Below are 21740 nucleotides of genomic sequence, written 5' to 3' on the forward strand. Positions count from 1 at the left end.
CTACATTTTCACATCATTTCAGCTTTAAATGCATTGTTCCCCATGGTGAGCTCAGAAATCCAAACATAGGAGACACTCGTGAAGCAATCTGTGCATTTGTGAGGCTAATCTAAAGGTAGCAGTGCAGTAAAGCAAGTCCACAGTGAGCTCCCTGCGGTCAACACTGTAGTTCTATTTTTATATCAAGCTCATGTTTGATGTACTTCACTATAGCAGGGGCTTATTTTCTTCCAAAGCACAAAGCAGCAGTGAGCCTCCTTTAAAGCCATGGCAGGGAAATGCATCTTGACTTTGTGGTTGACCACACTGTGCCCTGTTGCCCACGCAATTTGTTCTAGTCAGTGACTTTGTTCTGCCCCGCACTGGTTAACATACACTCCCAGAGCCCTCCCCTGAGCGTTTTGGGGAGAACGAGAGATACCGAGCGCTACCAACCGATTCCAGATGGCTTCCACAATGCAGGGCTCAGAGGATGAGCGCTGAAAAGAAGATTGATTTCCTTTGTGGAGTATGACAAGCCATGCACTGGAGCGCAGCTCTCCAGACACACAAAAGAGGCTCCAAAAAAAAAGAAAAAGAAAAACATTTGACTTTTTTTATTTTTTCATATCAATCAGCTTTGTGGTAGAAGTAAGGCTAGAGTTTTCTCATGGCTTGCTCCTGTCCCCAAAGAGAAAAGACATGTGTATTCGTATAATTTGAATTTACTTTGCTCTTTGAAACTTTTCCATCAAACCTTCTCTGGTGACCTTTTTGCCCCAAGTTTCAAAGTTTTTAATTTTACCTTAAAGAGAAACCAGAAGAGATATATTCAATAGGTATTTTACTTTAAAACTACTTCATAGTCATAATTATTTGTAGAAATCCAAACCTCCAAGTTGCAGCTTGACATTTCCTTGACTGTCCAGCTATGTCCAGATTAAGAGCAGAGCCGGCCCAAGCCTTTATGGGGCCCTAAGGGAGTTTCATCTTGAGGCCCCCTCACACTGGAGCACAGAAGACTATTGATGAGTGTTGTATTATTTGCGCATGATTGTTGTTCTCCAACACTAAATCTGTCATTAATTTTCCATCTGTATTTCAAACATATACAGTGCTCAGTATAAATGAGTACACCCCCTTCAGGTTTGTCAGAAAACCTTAAGTTAACTTTCAAATCAACCTTTTCTATGGCATACAGTAACACGGAATGCTCCAAAAATGTGGATCACTATTTACAAACACTATTTTTAAAATGCACACAATTTTTTTATTTGTTTATTTATTTATTTATTTTTATTGAAGACCAGGATGCAAAAAATGAGTTCACCCCAACCAAAACAGTGGAAGCAAAGTTAAATTTTAGTTACCTTAGGCCCTTATTTTTGTCTTGTAATTAAAAATAATAATAATACAAAAAAATACTGAAGTTAGGCTAAACTCAGCATTGTCAAAACTTTGGGACTTGTAATATATATATATATATATATATATATATATATATATATATATATATATATATATATATATATATATATATATATATATATATATATATATTTTTTTTTTTTTTTCTATGGTTGACTACAAACGTTACTGTGTGTGACTGTGCCAGTGAAGCTGCTAATTACCCGTAAAATTGTCATCTCTGCTGTGATTGGTTCATACTGTTGCACAAGGGGCAGTGATTGGCCTAGCTATCAAATGAAAATGCCCACACTGTTATCAATTGCCAAAGCACAAAACCTATCCCCCATGGCTGATCCCAAAACAGTTTGTTAGTATCACAATGTACTGCTAAGTGCTTTTAAATGTGACAGATACAAGTTCATGCACCTAAAGTCTAACTCCTGGGGGGCCCCTGGTGGTGGCCCTAAGCAGCTGCCCACGTCACCAAAGCCTCGAGCCGGCTCTGATTAAGAGGCTAGAGTTTCTTCTTAACAACTACAGTACCTGCACTCTGACCTCTAACTCTTCTCCACTTTGCTTCACTTTCCACAGACCTTGCTCCGGGATGGCAGAAGAGAAAGCACTGTGAGCACGCTCTACCTATCACCTTCTAACATCGAGACAGGTCAGCAGATCATCTGCAAGGCCTCCAATAAGGCAGTCCCCAACGGCAAGGAGACCAGTGTCACAATCGACATCCAGCGTAAGCATACCGCTGATCCATGGCTCTTTCTTTTCAGTGCATCTAGTGCTTCTCTCTGTCCTCTCACTCTCTCTGTTTTAAGTCCATGTTTTTGAAGTGCTTTGGCTGGATTTCAGTCTAAGTGGGGGAAAAAGTCTGCTTTGACATACATTTATCGGTACTTTGGGTATTTCTCACACGTAGAGGCATGAAGATGTCTGACAGGCACACTACTAACACTCTGTAAACATCTAGGATTCATCGTAGGCTCTGATGGATATTTATAATTGGTTTCCGCTTTGCTTTCATACCATGGAGGTGGGTGGATGGATTGATGATGCATCACATTTTTTGTTCACCATGATGAAATATCAAAAGAGCTGTCTGTCTAAAATGAATGGGACTGTCTGTCCTGGTCCAGCTACCTGCCTGCTGTAAATCTATGCGTACTGTCTCTACCTCTTTTATTCTTGCACATACCATCAATCTTTTTGATGAGAGCACGCACAATTCCCTTCTAAAATAGGCAAAGTCAGCCCAGCGTGTAAAACACATTCAGCTTCGATTGTCAGGGAATCTTTTTCCTTTCTTTTTTTTTTTTTTGGCGATCAAGAAGCGTTCACAGTAAAAGAAGAGCTCTGAACAAAGGGATTTTGCATCACTCACGGCCCCTTCAACACCATTAAGTATGACTAATAAAGCAGAAAATGCTATTTAGAGAGCCAATATGACTGACGGCTCCATTCTTTTCATTATGTACACCACAAGAGGCAGGCATGGCAAGAGCGGGCACGGCACGATCAGGCCAACTCAGGCGCGGGAGTAAAAATGATTAACAGTTGTTAGTGTTTGCACTCCTTGCAGTTTGCCCTCGTCATTTTTTGTCAGGCAGTCAGAATGAAATGTCTGCTCACACGCTGCTTGGTTTGTCCCCATGTTACAATGATGTGTCTCTGATAAATACTCACCATCATGGAATCATCCGTGTTCCTGAACGTATGATTTAACCCTGAAAAATGAGTGCAGCAGCTTTCTAATTAGCATTCCAAAATGTGCTCTTTACACAATTAAAGCTCCTGACAACATTTTTCACAGTGTGAGATCAAACCGAGCGACAGCAGAGACTAATTGTCGAGATTCAAATTGTCTCCCACAAGGCTTAGCCTCTCATTTCACTTCCTCCTTCTCACACCCTCCTCCCCCCTCCTCCTCAGACTTGACAGGTAAAGTGTTCAGCGCGGTTCAGCAAAGCCTCAGGAGTTTGTGCGAAGATCTACTTCCAAATTAAGCTGCTCCTGAAATGAAACATTCTGTAATTGAACTCTGATTCATTCGTGTTGGGTATCAATTTGTTTAATTTCAATGCTGCCTAATTCGATTACAAGGTCTCTGGAACAAAAACAGCATGTGAATCACTGAATGTTTCCTGAGCGAAAGCACCTCAATTTTAAAAGCTGCTCTCAGATAAACATGAACTCTCTGAGAAATAAATATGGAAGATGGGAAATATTCCGCTGACACATAATTTACCTCAATTTTAGGGTTAAAATTTTGGATGAAGCAGGGGCGTCATCAAGGGGGGGCAGGGTTGGGCCAGTGTAATCCTTCAAATTTATTTTTTTCAAATTGCAGCTGCTATCTGAAAACACACAGTTATGTCAGTGAGCAGAAGGTTGCAATTAGCGATTTAAATGGCTGAAGTGCACAGGTATGTATGCTGTCCTTGCAGCACGTGTACTTGAGTGCAACAAGACAGCTAGTTAACAAGGATCCAGACTCTTCCAAAAGACACAGGGCTTGCTTTTCCTGGACTCTACTTGACTTTGGGTTGAATCCACCACTGTAAAACTGTCATATTACGGAAAATTAAACCAAATCAGTATACAGCACTGACTATGCTAAAGTAGCATTCCTGATAATAAAATGAAATTAATTTCTGTTTATACATGCTCTACTTATGGACAAAACATCTCCAAGGCCTAAACGTCACAAAAAGACATAATTCAGAGAAGAAATTAGCTTAGTATAGCTCAATATTTGTCAATATTTATTTATTTACGATGCAATTTTAGAAAACCAAAAGATAAACAAATACAGAGGAGCCACTCTGGCACATTTTTTTTCCAAAACAACCTAAAAACTGTTTTTAAAGTCAGCACAATGTGTGCTAACAAACGTTTCAACTTCTTACAATCAATCAATCTTAATGAATCACTATTATTTACACAGCACCAAATCAGAACAAGCTTTGCTCAAGATATTTTACTGAAACAGACCCTTTTCAGTTCACCTTCCAATTCTTTAATCGTGTGATTGACACACATACGTAAAACATGCTACTTTTCTAAAATGATATTTTGATCATTTTTTTCTTTGGAAGAAAATTCCCTCTTTTTGGTGATTCACTATGGATGGATCATGGTTGGTGAACATTGACTGTGGAGAGGGAGATGGGTCGCCATCGGGTGTTCCATATTAACTTTGAACGGAGGGAGAGCTGCACACTACGTGGTCATAAATACTTGAGAGGTTGTTTGACTTTTACCTCGGGTCATGTTGAGTCCTGTGGTTCACAGTAACTCCGTCTACTCCATTAAGTGAGCCCTCCATTCTGCACCCAATGATCAGCAAAGCAATAAATAAAACGCGGTGTCCAGGTTTTAAGACGGGGTGCCCTGACCAGGGCAGTGTCTTGTGCGGGGGCCATAGAATTATGTGAGTCCACACTCTAGTGAATAGCATTTATTTTTGCTTATTTTTATGTATTAGAAATAAAGGATTAACAGTCTACATTTTTGACATAATAATAATAATAATAATAATAATAATAATAATAATAATAATAATAATAAGAAGAAGAAGAAGAAGAAGAAGAAGAAGAAGAAGAAGAAGAAGAAGAAGAATACAAATAAGAATAAGAAAAATTTACTGTACAATTAAAAAAAAAAGAAAGAAAGAAAAAAAAAAAAACTGAGTTGATCAGTAGGTGATTTGTGTACTCTCATATTCATAGACTGGTCGATATAACACACCACCATAATAGGAATCCTTAAATTCAGTTATGGCTTCAGTTATGTGCCACCCCAAGATTTTCAGTGGCCCCATCTGGCCACCTCATGAAAAATTTAGAGGTGTCACTGGAACACAGGTCCCCTGAACTGAGTTTTCCTGTGACTTTTTTTCCCCCCTAACTATCTACTTTTTTTTTTTGGATAAGTTTGAAATCTTTAATTTCATGGAACTTCAGTGTACTCCTCAGAATCAAATGAAGAAGAAATGTGAGGTTGTTAATTTGGTAAATGCTTCATTATGACTCCACAGCACTCGTCAAAGACAGTGATGGGCCACAAGCATGAAGTCCTACTGTAAAAATAAAATCAGGAGGTGGCTGCATAAATAACCGTAAATTGGCAAGAGGAATAGAAGAATATGAATCTTGACCCCCATTTTTTTAAGGACTAGACCCCAAAGAGGACACGGGTGGCCTATTTGATTGCTCCATCACAGAAGACAGTACAGTAGGACAACTGGGTGGTAAATATTAATGAGGAACTGCCGTTGTGAGGCTGAACATGGAAGATCTGTACGAAGTCAGGGGCTTGATGAAAAAAAAAAAAAACCTGCATAAAAACATCCAGACGCCTGCACTAATCCACCAAATATCAAGCTATTCCTTTCCAAATCTACCCCCGACCAAATAACCATGCCCTGATATCTCATTCCTCTCTGGTAATTATACTGTGACAAACAAAGATTAAACCTTGCCATCTGCAGAGTCATGGAAGCCTGTCTGGAAATAGAAAAGGTCAGACAGAAGAACATGTTTGGAGCAGAGGAACTGAATCTGAACCTCAGTAATTTCTCACAGATACAACAGTCTGTTGGTGAGGCTTTATCTGCACATGTGAAAAACATACTGTTAAAGCTTTTTTTTAGGCAGCCCTTTAAAGTGTGAAATCAATTAGCTGGAACATTCTTTACCATTATGTTCAGGTCTTACCATTTCTCAACATGATCAGGTCAACATGAGTAAAATTTAACCAAAGTGGGTTACAATTCTGGTTTGTTTAAATACTTATAGAAAGGGTTTCCAGTAGTTTGGAGTAAGGGCGCAGTTGCACTGACCATCCAAACCGTGCTGTGCTCAAGCACGATTACCTTCAATCGTCAACCTTCAACAGGTATCACACACATGCATGACCCGCCTCTGTCATCATGAAGCGTCTGTTTTCATGAAGCTTAATCTGATCAGAGTCAGCACAATGAGGCACAGAGAGCACTGATACAACTTTAGTGAATCATCCTTAAGCACAACACACCTGCGGTCACGCTGGCCAAACAATCTGGGCTTTAGGGTTGAAGTGTGCTTAAGCATGGTACGGTTTGCCACCGTGACATCCAAAAAGGTATCACTGTATCATGTTTTTTTATTCCATATCCGTTTTAGATTCCAAAATTGGAAAACAGATACAGACTTATTTAATTTCTTGTTTTCATAGAAAAATTGGGGGAAAAAAACGGCCTATTTTTTGCTATTTTGATTTTGTTTTGAAATTTAAAATAGAATGTAAGAGAAAGGCATTATTGTGGTATTTTTGTTCTATTTGTTTTTGGTTTGTATCCTTTTCGATGTGTCATGACCCTGGAGTTGATGACTTTTTTTCTTTTTTTTTCTTCTTTCTCAGGGTCAGTCAGTCTCTACCTGATGATTCCATTGATGTGTGAATCAAGCATGATCGCTAATGTTTTACAGTTATTATTAGTTAGCGTTTTTGTCAAGGATGGCGGACGTGTACGTGCTTTTTAAAGAGGGGAAGCGTGTCACACTTAGGAGGCATCAGTAATATGACGTTTCCGCCTGAGGTTGTGTTGGATGCAGAAACATCTGACACGCATTGCAGAGCTTCTCCGGACACCCGTGTCCTGCAACATCTCTGAAATGTCTGTGTGGGTCTTATAACTTTCGGTCAACTGCTCAATAACATTGGCGTATTGTTCTAGTGCGGCCATAGTGGTCTATTTATACGTCACTCACTGTAAATCGTCTTCTCTATCTCTGAGAACAAGTTTCAAGATCCGTGCGGTTAAAGACTGGCCTCCCTGAGAAAAAAAGTCAACAATCCGGGTCACAACACATCAAAAATGATACAAACCAAAAACAAATAGAACAAAAAACCCATGATAATTCCATTCTCTCGTACTCTATTTTTAATTCCAAAACAAAATCAAAACAGAAATAAGCCATTGTTTGTTGTCTGATTTTTGATTTGTAAACAAGAAATGAAATAAGAAGTCGTTATCTGTTTTCCAAATTTGGATTCTAAAATGGATATGGAATGAACGAATAATACACTGATAAAAAGGACATTGAAAGGAAGACCTTTGAACACCTCTTTGATCAGTGGGTTTAAAGGAGCAAGGCTATGGATCAATGCAGATGTTCCAGTTTTGGATTGTATTCATCTTTTTTTAATGAACTCAAACTAAAACAGTATGTTTTGTGTAAATGTCCACCACATTTGGTAATTGTTCAGTTCCCCTCACCATCAGGACACCTAACTGTTCTAGAATTCTTCTTGGCTTTTTGGTTTCAGATTTCAGACAACTTTATTTATCCCTGAGAGACAATTTTATTTCAGTTTCACCCCTTACAAAGACATACAAATGCATTAACACATACATGGGGAGACAAAAGCAGGAGAACTAGTTTATAGTGTACAAGTCACAATCATATTGTGATACTTCCTCTGGTTTCTGTTCTGACAACTAAAAGAAAAGTTAGTAAAAAAAAAACAAAAAAAAAACCCAGCAACATTCAGTAATCATATGGAATTCTCTGATCCAGAAAAGATCCTGAAACACTGTCGGTTGTCCCACACTTCACCCCTATTAGTTTCCCAGTTTGTCAGCATGGACTTTCTGTGTACAGAACTCCACCACTTGGTAACTTGGGATTCCTCTTTAGTTAGAAGCAGTTTAGTTTCTTTTTATGTGTGTGTTTTGTGTTTTATGTGTGTGGGGTTTTTTTAAGTCTTAGCCAGCAGATTTGAACATCTGCTCAGACACTCACAGACAGAACAATACATCCGTTCCATTTCTGGGGTTAGTGTAAAAACAAATGGGCGATTTGATGGCAGAGTTAATGACTAAAAAAAATGACCGGATAGAGCATACACTTTTACTGAGAGCAGTGCTTTAGTTTAAATGTTTGAATTAGCTAAATGACATGGTAAAGTTATCCCTGTCTGCAGTGGATGAGTCTATCTCTTGTTCCAGTTCACTGACCGCTTCCTGAACAGTGGGGTTGAGCTGACTGGCTTCCCCTGTGGCTACTACACTTACCACAGACAAGAACTTCATACAACCCCCTTGAGAGAAGCTAAACTGCTCTTTTACAGAAACTATACTGTTTTGTCTTAGACAGCCAGAACTCAAATACATCCCCTTGTGCAACAGCTAACTGAGATACATTTGATTGTGAATTATCCTCGAGCAGGGCCGTGCCATTAAAAAAGTTGCATAGTTTAGCAACAACAAACACACAGTGCTTAATGTATGCAATTATTCAGAGTTTTGCACAACAGATGGTTATATGTCTACAAAAGCAAAACTGTGGTGTTATGCAATTCAGTAATGTGACTGCAGGAACTTTGCTAAAAGGAGGAACAACATTTAAAAGTTGCAAACCAATGCACTCTTCTTACATGAACTGTTCTGTAATACAAACCATTGGGGCTCTAATTCGTAGACCAGATGCAAGCGCAGGCGCACCTGCCCTGCGCCGGCCTTCGCCGCGCAGACAGGGCGTGACCGACACACTTCGCAAGTTTCCTGCAGTGCCAAGAGAGGTGCAGTCAAGGCGCAGAGGAGCACAGAGCTGCGTGTCCACGCCTCCCTCCGCGCAGAGAGGGAGGAGAAAAGCCGTGAGTGGGTTTAACACAGCCGAGCTCTGTTTTGACCAATCAAATGAGCGCCTCTCCTCGCCTTTAAATGCCCTGCGGCCGAGGCATAGTGTCCGATTGGTCTGAGTGATCCCCAGCACCGCGGAAACAGTGTGCTGGAAAGACCTGGTAGTGGAGACGGTCAGAGCCGCTGTCCCTGCAGCAGGAGAATGGACACCCGGGCGCATCGGAGGACACAAAGCACGTCACCGTGTGGGCCAGCTCCCAAGACAGATTTAATCTGTTCCTTTGTCATTAATAGGAGTACAAAATGAAGAGACAGTTACACAGCTGGCTTATCCATTCAGAATACTTTTGATCCACCTGCACTCCTGGTTTGTCATCGCCAAATAGCAGAACCTTTGGTGATATACTGTATACGTTCCTGGTGTCTCCATCTCATCCTCCTTTCAATAATGTACTCCATCTTTTTAGATCACGTTAAAAATAAAGACTAAAACAGAGAAATATGGGAAATCACGGGTAAATCCTGAGTGACATACATTTATTTTGTCTCTTTCTACTTTGTCTTTTCTCTCCCTCTTTTCTTTGAATTAAATGAAATGAGAGAAGCCAGATATATACTCAGTATCAGATGTTAAGGCTGTTTATTGTTTAATTGTAAGATGTGCATCAAACTTCCAGCTGCTGTCAGGTTAACTTTCCATTATGTCAAACATCTTTAATCTGACATCAGATGTGACGGGACAGTTAATATAGACATAAATGTATATGCTGGTTCAGACGGTTACATTAAATAGTGATTACTGTGATTGTTTATTGCATTAAAATGTGCCTGACACTCTGGAAACCTGCCTCTGAGGCTTTGTTGACGTGTGTGCACATGTGCGCCTGTCACCAAATTACAGCTGCGGAGGGTGCGCTCCGCTTTGCGCCGAGGATAGACCAGATTGGAGCTGGCGAGCTTTCAGCGCACTTTTTTGGCACGGAATTGTCACTGCGCCAACATGAATCTGCTGACACCTCCCCCTGGTGCGCCGTCAACTCTGCGCAGACGGTCTACCAAATTGGCAAATTGGCAGCGCCCGGCGGTGCCACAAAATTAGAGCACTTGGTGTTAAAATAGACTTAACATGAACAGCTCAGTAAAAGTTGATAAAGTGTAAATTGGTGAAGTTATGTTCAATATCATTTCTTTATGTGCTTAAGAAGCTAGTGTTTTTAGCTGAACCTCTTAGAGTAAGCTGTCCTCATACATACAACTGTTATAAATAGTTTCCATTTAGTGCAAAGGATAAGTTCCACTCTGTGTCCCTCATGAATGTCTGTGAATTTGTGTTGAATAAGTGGTGTCACAATACGCTGCAGTCCCAAACAAAGATGGAAGGATTAATGGCGGTCTCTGGTGAATAGTTGCTTTTAGTCTGAGTGGGCCCCTGGTGATGTCTGGATACAGGCTAAAATGCACACTCCAACCACTTATGTCCTCCCAAGATCTGATTGAGTTACATTATAATTTGCTGGCCTTGAGGTTCCTTTGATCTCCTTTATGTTCAAGGGAACAGATTCAAAATTGGAAGTTGAATTAGTATAACTGTCCTTGCTGGGAACTTCTGCATGCTTAGTAGTCTTGTGCAGCCTTTCCCTTCACCTGATCTGGAATTATGAGTTGACTGCTATTGCATCCAGGGCTAATGCCTTGCGTATATTACTCTAACACTCTCTGTAGCAGCTCTGTATTGGACATGGGGTAATTGAATTGATATTGATACTCTCATCTAATCCTCAATAAAGCTGCAAACAAGCATTTCCCAAATGATCCTTGTATTCACTGAGAATTGTGGATAATGTCCACAGAACATTTACACTTTGAACAAAAGTTATTTTTCCTTTTGTAGGTTTCATTCCATGTAAATCACAATAATAAGAACTAAAAGCCTCATTTATTATGCTGCTCAGAGTTATCTAATTGGCAGCATTAGTGAGATAATATTAGATGCAACAAAAGTAATTAAAATCTCTTCAGTGGGTCTACCCTTTTCAACATTTGATATTCAACTCACTCGGATTAAGCTGAGGTGCCCTTTCTCTCATGGTGCTGTCCTTATAACAGTCCAAATGAGTCTAATCTAGACACTAGCAGGCACATTGCTCTACAGCTTCAAACACCCTGAAATCCAATGCATTTCACAATGTTATTTTCCGTTATCGTGGCTTTAATGCTTATGATTTACATGCACCTCAGCATTTTTATTCCTACAGAAGTTCACACACAGTTATCTGACCCGGGGTTAGACAAATTAGCATCTAAATACAGTGTGTAGTGGTGATGTTGCCAAAATGAGAGGGATTTAAAGCCAGCAGAGGTGATTCAGAACCCGGGATAGACTGCTGACTTCAGTTGTCCATACCCGTCCATTAGCAGACTGTAATTATTTGATAGCAGTGGGCAGGCTACCCCTAATGCTGTTTTTTTTTTTTTCTCCTAGCAGCCTTGACTTGACTTGCATTATGCCCTTTGGACTTTTTCCTACCCCCAGTTTAAATCCACTGCAGTGGAATATGATTCAGATGCTACAGTTTCATGTTTAACTAAATCCCACTCATCACACAACTTGAAACATGCTTCAGATATTTCCTCGTCCAGCTGCATATCTGCAGAAGCTTTGCCCCACATAGAAGCCAGTTTCAAACACGCAGTGGGGGGAAATTAATGCGCGAGGGATGAGCAAAGCCAAGGTTCTCCGTGTGTTTGCATTGCAAACAAGCTGAGCCATGTGGGAGGAAAATGAATGCCATTTGTTGAGACTAATTAATAAAGAACATGCAGATGTGCAATTGGGGAGGATTTGTTTTTGGTAGCAGCTACATACTCTCCCTGCCTAATCAAGCAGATAATGGCAAATTCATCACAAGGCAGATAACAGATGAAAGAACTCAAAGAAGGGAAGAGTTGAGTGATAAAGGAGGCAATATGCTCAGATTTGTCTGTGTGTTAGATTAAGATATACACATGCAGACCTGAATATCTCATGTGTCACTATATGAGACTGTGTGGGGAAATCAGTTTGCAATGCCCCGAGGATCTATCTGGGCCCCTAGGCTAAGCTGTGACTGTTGTCTTCTGATTTGATCAGAGGCAAAACCTTGATCAACATGTGCTTTTTTAAAGAAGCTGTGAGGAGATTCTAAGTGATCTCAAAAATGCCTCCCTTAAGATTATCGGCACCATCCATCCATCCATCCATCCATTTTCTTCCGCTCATTCGGGGTCGGGTCGAGGGGGCAGCAGCCTAAGCAGGGAAGCCCAGACTTCCCTCTCCCTTGCCACTTCGTCCAGCTCTTCCGGGGGATCCCAAGACATTCCCAGGCCAGCCGAGAGATGAAGTCTCTCCAGCGTGTACTGGGTCTGCCCCGGGATCTCCTCCCGGTGGGACATGCCCAGAACACCTTACCAGGGAGGTGTCCGGGAAGCATCCTCATCAGATGCCCGAGCCACCTCATCTGGCTCCTCTCACCACAGAGGAGCAGCGGCTCCACTCCGACTACTTCTCACCCTATCTCTAAGAGAGAGCCCGGCCACCCTATGGAGGAAGCTCATTTCGGCCGCTTGTACCCACGATCTTGTTCTTTCAGTCACTACCCAAAGCTCATGACCATAGGTGAGGGTGGGAACGAAGATGGACCAGTAAACGGAGAGCTTCGCCTTCCAGCTCAGGTCCCTCTTCACCACGACAGACCTGTGCAGAGTCCGCATTACTGCAGAAGCTGCACCGATCCGCCTGTCGATCTCTTGCTCCATCCTTCCCTCACTCGCGAACAAGACCCCGAGATACTTAAACTCCTCCACTTGGGGTGGGATCTCATCCCCGACCTGTAGAGGGCACTCCATCGTTTCTGGCTGAGGACCATGGACTCAGATTTGAAGGTGCTGATTCTCATCCCAGCCGCTTCACACTGAGCTGCGAACCGCTCCAGAGACAGTTGAAGGTCACGGCTTGATGAAGCCAACAGGACCACATCATCTGCAAAAAGCAGCGATCCAATCCTGAGGTCACCAAATTGGACCCATTACTCTGGCTGCACCTAGAAATTCTGTCCATAAAGAGTTATGAACAGAATCGGTTATCAGCACCAATATACGTTTTTTTTCTAGATGCTAGTTCTTTACTTCCCAATCAGGTTGTTGAGGATCAGATTGACTTGCACGTCCAAATGGTTATGACAACACCACACCATTTGGCAAAGTTGTGAGAAACAATGTAGTGATGGTGGACACTGGAGCCTAACTGTCAGACAGAAAAAGGATGTAAGAGCAGAAGACAGATAAACTGGAGAGATAGAGCACGAGCTAAAGGCTAACACAGGAACTAAACTGTTTGTAGTAACGTTGATTCCAACCCACATGCAGCAAGGATCTAGGGAACATCCTTGACTCAGATATTACCAGAAAGGCAAATCAGGTTTTTTTTTTTTTTTTTTTTTTTTTTTTATCTGAGGAAACTGAGGTGTTTTAATGTTGACAAAAAGTTTTGAAAAATGTTTTATTCTTCTTTTAACCTTCTTCCATTTAAACCTTTGCAATGATCTGTTGGTTTGGTAACCTCAGCATCCCAAACAAAGACAGGCTGAGGAATATTGTTAAACTTTGTCAAAAAAAACCTTGACTTCAGTCTAAATGATCTTGACTCTGCCACTCAGAGAGCAAGGGTCATTCTGAAACACCCCCTCCGTCCTCTACACTCTGAGTTCCAGCTTCTCTCGTCTAGGAGAAGGTACACTTTTATCTGCAAGGCCAAATCAAATAGACACCTCAAATCATTTGTCCCTGTGGCCATCGGTTTTTCAAGGAGGTGGTCGGCGAGCCAGGTTAAAATGACACACCAGTGATATGCAGTGACTCTGTGTTTCTTCCCTTATTTATTTATTCACTGTGCTTTACTTGTTTCTTCTTTTGATGCTTTTTTACTGTGTTTTTAACTCCTGTTGCAAATCAAATTGCGCATAGGGGGCATTAAAGATTTTCAATTCAACTCAAACTTGAGAGTCTATCAATAAAATGGAGAGTGGGGTTATGTGAGCTCTGCTTGGTAGATGACTGGCGGGACATAACCAGGATTTACTGATGCTATACATTACAGACACTTCTCAGAGCACTGGGCTGCCAGTAGCGCTAAATACAGCCAGCTACTAAACTACGGTACAAACTTATAACATTTGATAAGTACCTCACCTTGTTATGCTGTATCCTATAAAAGTTGTCTTAAACAATGAAAAGTAAGTTCCATTCATTTCCTAAACAAACACACGTCTTGCTAAGAGTCACGTCTTCACGACAGTGTGCGTGAGACTCCAGGCCAAAAGGTGTCGCTGCCGCCTAATTAAAACAGATCCTCCTCACAGCATCTTTAAACACATACAGATGTGTTACAAAGATGGCCGTGCTCATTTTCAGCAGCTACATGAGTAGCAGAGCAAATATGGTGAACTTTTTTTCATGTTTCTCATAATCAATATGCTGGACCACAGTTCCTAAGACGACAATCCCTCCACCCCCCAAGTATCCTTCTCAGCCAGCCATGTCACAGCATCCCCATATTGCAAAGGCTATAAGTCATGAGCAGACGGCCCACAAACAGCTTCCCTATCCTTCAGAGGGAGGAGATACTCCTGCAGTGTGTGGCTGGTCCTACTGGAGAACAGCTGTCTACGATGACCCAGAGAGACAGGAAATTGAGCTTTAAGAAAGAGGGAGGAACAATTTGTGTTGGCACTATCTTCAGGAAGTAGAGGGAATTTGAAGGATTGTTCCAAAAACACCATCTGGTCTTCACTTTGAACTAACCGATCAAAAGCTGTCTGCAAACTATACCAGTAGCCGTCTTCCTCATCCTGTTGTCACTGGAACTCCTTCACATTTACCTCCTTACTTTATACCACTGCAATCTCAAAATAAAAGTACTTTGGAGTCACAAACTTGCAGTCCAAAGGTTTCTTACATGCCTAAGCTGAGGAGTTAATACATTTATTACATTTTTAAAGAATGGGTCTGTCACATTTTGATTCACAACCAAGGCCACCGATTGTCGACTTTTGACAGCTGCTGCTCCCGTGGCTGTCTTTACTTTTGAATATGCATGGGCTATACAACAGATTGCCGTTCCAACTGACAGGGAAGAATGTAGAGTTGTCATACCACTACATCTTGCTGAAAGGGAGGGTCATTTTCCCACCTCAATCATTCAAAAAGAGTGTTAATTAGTTGCCAGATTGACAGTACTGAGCATTTGTGTCTTTAGAAGTCTCTTGGCATCCAAACCAGAGAAGGTTGCCATGTTTGAAAGGCACATTAAACACTTTGTGAGAGGGTTGTGGATTAGCTTTTGCATCCAGCTCCTACATAGGCCAATTCACAGTCTATTAGCATGGGCAGTAACTCCAAACCCCCCTGTTTGTTCCCTCTGACTGCCTGTCTTAGCGTCTTGCTGGATTTTATTACTGACTCCACTGTCACATCTGTCATTTTGCCCCTAAGGTTCTCTCTGCCCATATTTGTGTCCACACAATTAACCACTCGCAATGCAAAGCTCACCTACTGGGTAGCTTACACTGCTTCTCTAGGCGTGAATGGGTTAGCAGTTTTATTGTGACACACACATGCCTTCTCATATGCATACATGTGCAAACACACAGACACACAGTCAGTACCTGGAGAGGACTTGCCAGTTCATGGTAGCCGTTCATGATCCATGGTGTTATTGTTTTCTTTGCTGGCCTGGGGAGAAGTGGCACAGGTGGAGCTCACGGATTTGAAGGTAGAGTGGTTGGTGGGGATGGGGGGCAACTGTCTAGGGAGGTAGAAAGTCTGCTGATGAGGAATATGGTGTGTGTGTGAGTAGAGGAATATGGCACCTGGACCACCCTCCTCTCTGGGGCTTTGTGGCAGCTGAGCCAGCCCAGAGCATCTGCACAGCCACAGGGTATAAAGCAGTTTTCCTACACTTGATGCCCACACACACACTCTCACAAACATGCACACAGACCGAATCACTCTTCATAACTTTACACAGTGCTGTTTGGCTCAATTACAGCAGCGTTTGTGTGCTTCTTTAATTCTGCATGAATCTCTAAGCCTGCTACTAACCTTCATCCACATCCAAACGCAGTCCCTGGTTAGTACATTAGTTTTATTGAACACGCAGCAGATAGACTTAGTATACCTTTCAAACAGATGGCTGCAGCAGACTCAGACCCACAACCAGCCTCTCCCCCTGAGACTAATCTACTGTCCATTATACCTTACCAGAATGCCACTTCTGCTAAAACGCCAAACAGCTATGGGGCTGTGAAAAAGGAGTCTCTTTGGCATCTCAAAAAACAATCTACCCAGCAATGCTTATGGCTCATAACTGTCTTGGCAGGACTGGTGGATTGCAGAGATACTTTTTCCTCCTCTGCCGTATCATTTGAAGCTGTTAAAAAGGGACATAAAAGGAAATACCCATGTCACATGTAGCGACAAAGTTTGGATTGAACAAAATGCACCAAAGTTTGAAAAACATATGACATGGGACATTTATACAAACTGATTGTGGGGGAAAAAAAGGGAAGCCTTCTTTGGCACAACACACTGGACTGCATTAGGTGTCCAGCTAACTCATAATTACAGTTTATGAATTGTTCCATGAAAGAACGCCAGCCTAATTCCTTATTTACATAAGAAATATGCCAAAACAACCAAACCGGCAACACGGCAGGTCCATTAATCCGTTTTCCCCAGCTGTATTTTATGCTAACAACATATACCCAGCCTCTTTTTAGAAAGCCTGACAAATAGCTCCACCTACTTGAAATTCATTCTCTGAGGCTGTTAGGTAAGTAGCTGTTAATTTCACATGGGACAGGGTAGATATGGAAATGAACACGTATCTTCAAAAGAATCCCACCTTTGTCAATTAGGATAAATTAAGTTGTTTATTATATTTGCATAATCTGTATGCTTGTTATTCTAGGACCTGTTTACTGTATCACTATGGTTGTTCATTGTTTTAATTGCACCAGAGTTCACTATGGACTAGCCCATGTTTTTAAATTGCCATTTACTGAAGCTCATTATCAAGTCAAGTTTTCTTTTTATTCCTTAAATGTGCTAATGAATGTTGAATACTATGAAAAAAAATGTATAATGTTCTCCTTCTCACCTGTGAAGTAAACAACTGTTATCCAGCACCTCGGCCTAAAGACAGCAAGTGGGTGGTTAGAAGATAACAAATAGGGCATCAAGATACTCAGGTGTAATTGCTAATTAAAGGGAAAAGTGGTATCGCAAGTTGTGATAAGCTGTCATAACTGCTTTGCTTAAGTGTACTTTAAAATAATCCTCATCAAATAGTTGTTTTTCATTATTTTTTAAAGTACTTTGTATTTATTTGCAGCCTTGCGAGCTAAAGCTACATAATAAAACATTGGGAAATGCTGGGAAATTGCTTCGCATGTTGATGTGCACAATGGTGTCTCAACAATTTCGAGGACTCTGCATTGTCCCATGTGGGAAAATGTGTTCTCACCCCTTTCCAGCCTCAGAAAGAGCCAGGAGAAATGGTGTTTGTCTCAGGCTTACAGTTTGTTATGGGATGCTTGATGAAGCTGCCAGTTGTCTAATTGGTTGTCTTTGTGTCTCTGTTTTGCTTATTTATTTAATTTTTTTTTTTTTTTTTTTTTTTTTTTTTTTTTTTTTTCAGATCTTCCACTTGTCAATCTCTCGGTGGAGCCTCAGCCTGTATTGGAAGGAAACCTTGTGAAATTCCACTGCTCTGCAAAGGCCAACCCTCCTGTCACACTCTACAGGTGAGACAAGTCCTGAGTGCGCCAAATATGAATGATCCTGTCATTTACTATACAAATAAACAATGTTACAATTAACCCAACCAATCAATATTGCTTGTGGATAAAACATTTTCACATTAGGGTAATTTAACACTCCATTAGTGATAGCATTAATCATTGCCAGACACTAGACACACACATCTTCTGATGCCATGGCAGCATCAGATCTGCCCACATTTTGAAATGAAGACAAGAGAAACAATGGAACACTGTCATGCTGAAAAATTTAATGAAAATACATCTCAAAAAATCATTTGGGAGACCTTGTCATGTGCCACTGGGTTGCAGCAAAGCAATACAGTGTTTTGTTGCAAAGCTTTTTCCTTTGTGCTCATATCACCTCCCTTGAAACATTAAATGTCCATCAGCGTGCTGAAGGAAAGCTGAAACATAATGTGCATGACATCTGATGAAGCTGTCAAGATTTCAGCTTTTCTGAGATTAGGTTTTGCTTCACAGTATACAGTGGAGAGGCAGGTTTTACCCAAGGGGTCTGGGAGCGTTGTTATATGTGTGTGTGGTGCAGCAGAGGTGGAAAATGGCACACCGTGCTCGGGGTAAGTTTGCATTAAGGCTGGTGCATTATGCTTTGTTCAGTTTAGTATTCTTTGTTAGTGACATGGAAAAGGGGTTTTGTCAGGAGAAATGAAAGAATAACAGCATGCTAAAACATTACAAACAACCTATATCAGCAACAGGCCAGGATGCACAAAGTCAAGATGCCAGGACTGGACTTTAACAAGATTAAATGTGGTTAATAACTAATTAATCAAAAAGACTGCAGACAACATCCAAAGCAAGAAGCCAGACCTTGTTCAAGTTCACGAGTTTGAGTCCAGGTCCAGTCCCTAGAAAAGTCCCCAGAGCAGGACACAAACTTACCTGGTGGAACTTTAAAGGTAGGGTCTGCAGGAATTTCTGTTACTTGTTAGTAAACACAACATTCAAATTGGGGTCCTCCTTCTTGGCTCAGTGCCAGCAGCAGCGCACACCCACAGCCCCCCAACCAAAGCTACGCCACTCACAAGCCCAGCAACCACCTGTATCATCACGTTCCTAGGTTGGAGAGACTCTAGAACTGTGCACCTGTTTTGTCATGTTAGTACAAGCTAATCACAGGTATTTGGAAAGCTAGAAAGCTAACTACACAGTAACTGTGTGTGCTAACTTGTTTTCGTCCTGTGCTGCTCTACAAGTTCCCGAAAGCTAGTCAAAGTCGAGCCGAGCTTCACCCTCATTCAAGGAATAAGATTTATGTGTTTATTTGGTTTCACTTTGGTTGTGTTTTCCTCGAATGGTGCTACATCCACCATTGTAGCTAGTATGAATAACTCTTTTAACTTGCTCTCGATACACAAAGTCACTTGTACACTAATCGTGCAGTGATTGGCTGATGCATCTACGCTCACTTTCTGCCCAGAAACGTCCCAGTACAACCAAAACATCAACATACAGGCTGATGAGAGGGTTCAAGGCAGACACAGACACTGACACACATATAGAGGCCCATAAGTGGTAATTGAGCAGGATTGGATAGGATAAAAGTTGAATCTTTATTTTTTAGGGATCCCACATCATTGCCTATTTGAAGTGTGGTGATGGATGATTTTGGTGAAGTGGAACAGAAAGACCCAAGCATTCAAGTTTGAAATGTTGAAAGATTGCAGATAGTTAAGATTGTATTTTCTGTTAAGTTGCTGCTGAAATAAAGAGGTGTCAATAAAGGTTATCTACCACAAAAGTGATAAGACGACTGAGAGGTGACTTTCCAATGTGGGTGAGCACCCAGTAGTCTGTGAGTCATTCTGGGTGAGTTCTCAAAAAAGTTTTGGTGAAATGCTTTCAGTTCTGCTGATACTCAAAGGTCAATTGGAAAAAGGGAAGAAAAAAAAAAAGAAGTGTCAAAAGGTTTTCATGCTACCTGACATACAAAGAAAAGTGGTGTATCAATCGATGTGCAGAGGACAAATTGTTTGTTTTTACTATGAGACTACCCACACCTCAAGACCATTACTACAACAACTTAGCAGATTGAGAGGTTAGGGTTTATTTAGGGTTTTCAAGACCTGATTTACTGCACACCTACCCTGCACCAGATCATGCTATGTTTGAGGTATGAAATTGGCACTGACAGTGACAGAGTGACTGACAAGTCTCTTTAGTTTTACTTGATGATTCATGTAAAAGATGGATACTGTGCTTTTTACTGGTATCATCCTGCAACAGAGACTGTTCGAGGCATTTAGAGTCCTGTACTGGTGCTTAAAACCATGAAAGTCATCCTCCACTTACAGCCTTTGAATTACATTTTTATTCACCACTGGGGCTGTAGCTACAAGAATAAAATAAAAGTTGGCATACACTCTACAAGAATAGGTATAAAAATCACATTAATTTAATGGAAACATAAAGTAATTATTGTCAGATCGTTATAAGCCTTCCTTCTTCACACAGTTGGCTTTTGTTTTTGCCAGCTGTCCTTGATTCATTTGTCAGCTGCAGCTGTGTTGCTTTTGGCCTGGGTAATTTGTTTAACTTCTTTGTGTTTCTCTAATATTACCGTTTGATTTAAGTTTGTAAAATGTGTTTCTCTCATGACATCAGACTGCCAGTCTGCTCAAGAGCTAAAACTGACTGTGAAGCTGCTCAGTGCTTTGTATAAGTCATGCCAGGACAGTGTTGGTGTTTATTGTGCTGCAGTTTGACGGCCCTGTTTTTCGTGCCGTATGCCGCATCCATCTCCGTCATTTATGTTATTGATAAGAAAATTTGTTGGTGGTAATAAATCTTAATTGTTTGATTGCCACATCTGTGGTTGTGATGAAAGAACAAAGAGTAATTATTTCCACAAAATCCTTTATGTCCCTTTACAAGTGTATTACTGAAGTGATTTGTCAAGAGATGGTTTTCTGAGTGGGAGGTTTGAAAACCCAGGGAAAAATAAATGGGAGGAAATCGATAGCAAAGAGAATTGGTTGGCTCTGAATCTTGTAATGGTACTGGGAAATGAAATGGACGTACAACATACTCACAGGTGGCAAAACAGAGATGTTGCCTTTTTGATGGATTCTGCCCTTTTGAAAAGGAAAAGGAGGAGGGAGGGCAGAGATATTGTGGAAAACAAGGTTTGTATTTGATTGTGTAGGTGCACCGCGTAGACAGGGCATCTATTGCACCTGCAAAGGGATTTCACCTCTATTGTTATGGGACTGGATCAATGTTAGAATCAGACTTCTCCCCAGGGTATCAAGAGCTAAGATGCAATGGCAGCTGAGATGACTTTTTCTTTTAGTTTGACAAACTGCAGAATGAAAAAAGGTTGGAGGTTGAACATTCTCACTATGTAATTTATTTCTTTTCTTCTTTTTTCTCCCTCGCTTTCCTTCTGCTGTCTGGCTCCGTCAATGACATGATCCACTCTGAGATAATATCCACAGTGACTAACTTTTGATACTTCAAGGTTACAGTCTATACCAGTTCAACAGTTTCATGGTCAACCATTAAGATTTATCTGCAATTTATACGAGCGATTCCGGACTCCTGTGCACCATTGGAGTTCATGACTTGGAAGAGTGGGGATTTTGGAGCGTCATAATGCTTGCCTGAAAGGTTTCATCCAGGGAAGAGCCCCCCACAAATTCCCTCTCGAGAGAGTAATACCATAGAAGAGAGCAGGAAGCTGGTCAAGCAGTGTGGGGCCATTTTTCAGTGCTAATACACTCTGTCTACCCCAGATCAGATACGGCACAAGGACAGAGTAGTTCTTAGACGAATGGCCCCTTTCCTATCCTCCAGAGAGCCATCCATTCCCAATGTGCACTGCGCCACTTCGCCATCCTCCA

At 41.2% G+C, this 21740-nt stretch overlaps 1 protein-coding gene across 13 annotated transcripts in view; it reads left to right on the top strand.

Moving 5' to 3' along the window:
• Positions 1–21740, top strand: part of kirrel3b (kirre like nephrin family adhesion molecule 3b) — a 232834-nt gene that overhangs the window by 172883 nt on the left and 38211 nt on the right. For all 13 annotated transcript variants that reach the window (XM_074679700.1, XM_074679701.1, XM_074679708.1 and 10 more), the window contains exons 5-6: positions 1981–2131; positions 17754–17859. In XM_074679700.1, coding sequence (XP_074535801.1) covers positions 1981–2131; positions 17754–17859 — 257 coding nt within the window. The remainder of the gene's footprint in view (positions 1–1980; positions 2132–17753; positions 17860–21740) is intronic.

The sequence above is a fragment of the Halichoeres trimaculatus genome, unplaced genomic scaffold, assembly GCF_033239565.1.
Source record: "Halichoeres trimaculatus isolate MK-OKI-2021-1 unplaced genomic scaffold, fHalTri1.1 fHalTri1_scaffold_9, whole genome shotgun sequence".
Lineage (NCBI taxonomy): Eukaryota > Metazoa > Chordata > Actinopteri > Labriformes > Labridae > Halichoeres > Halichoeres trimaculatus.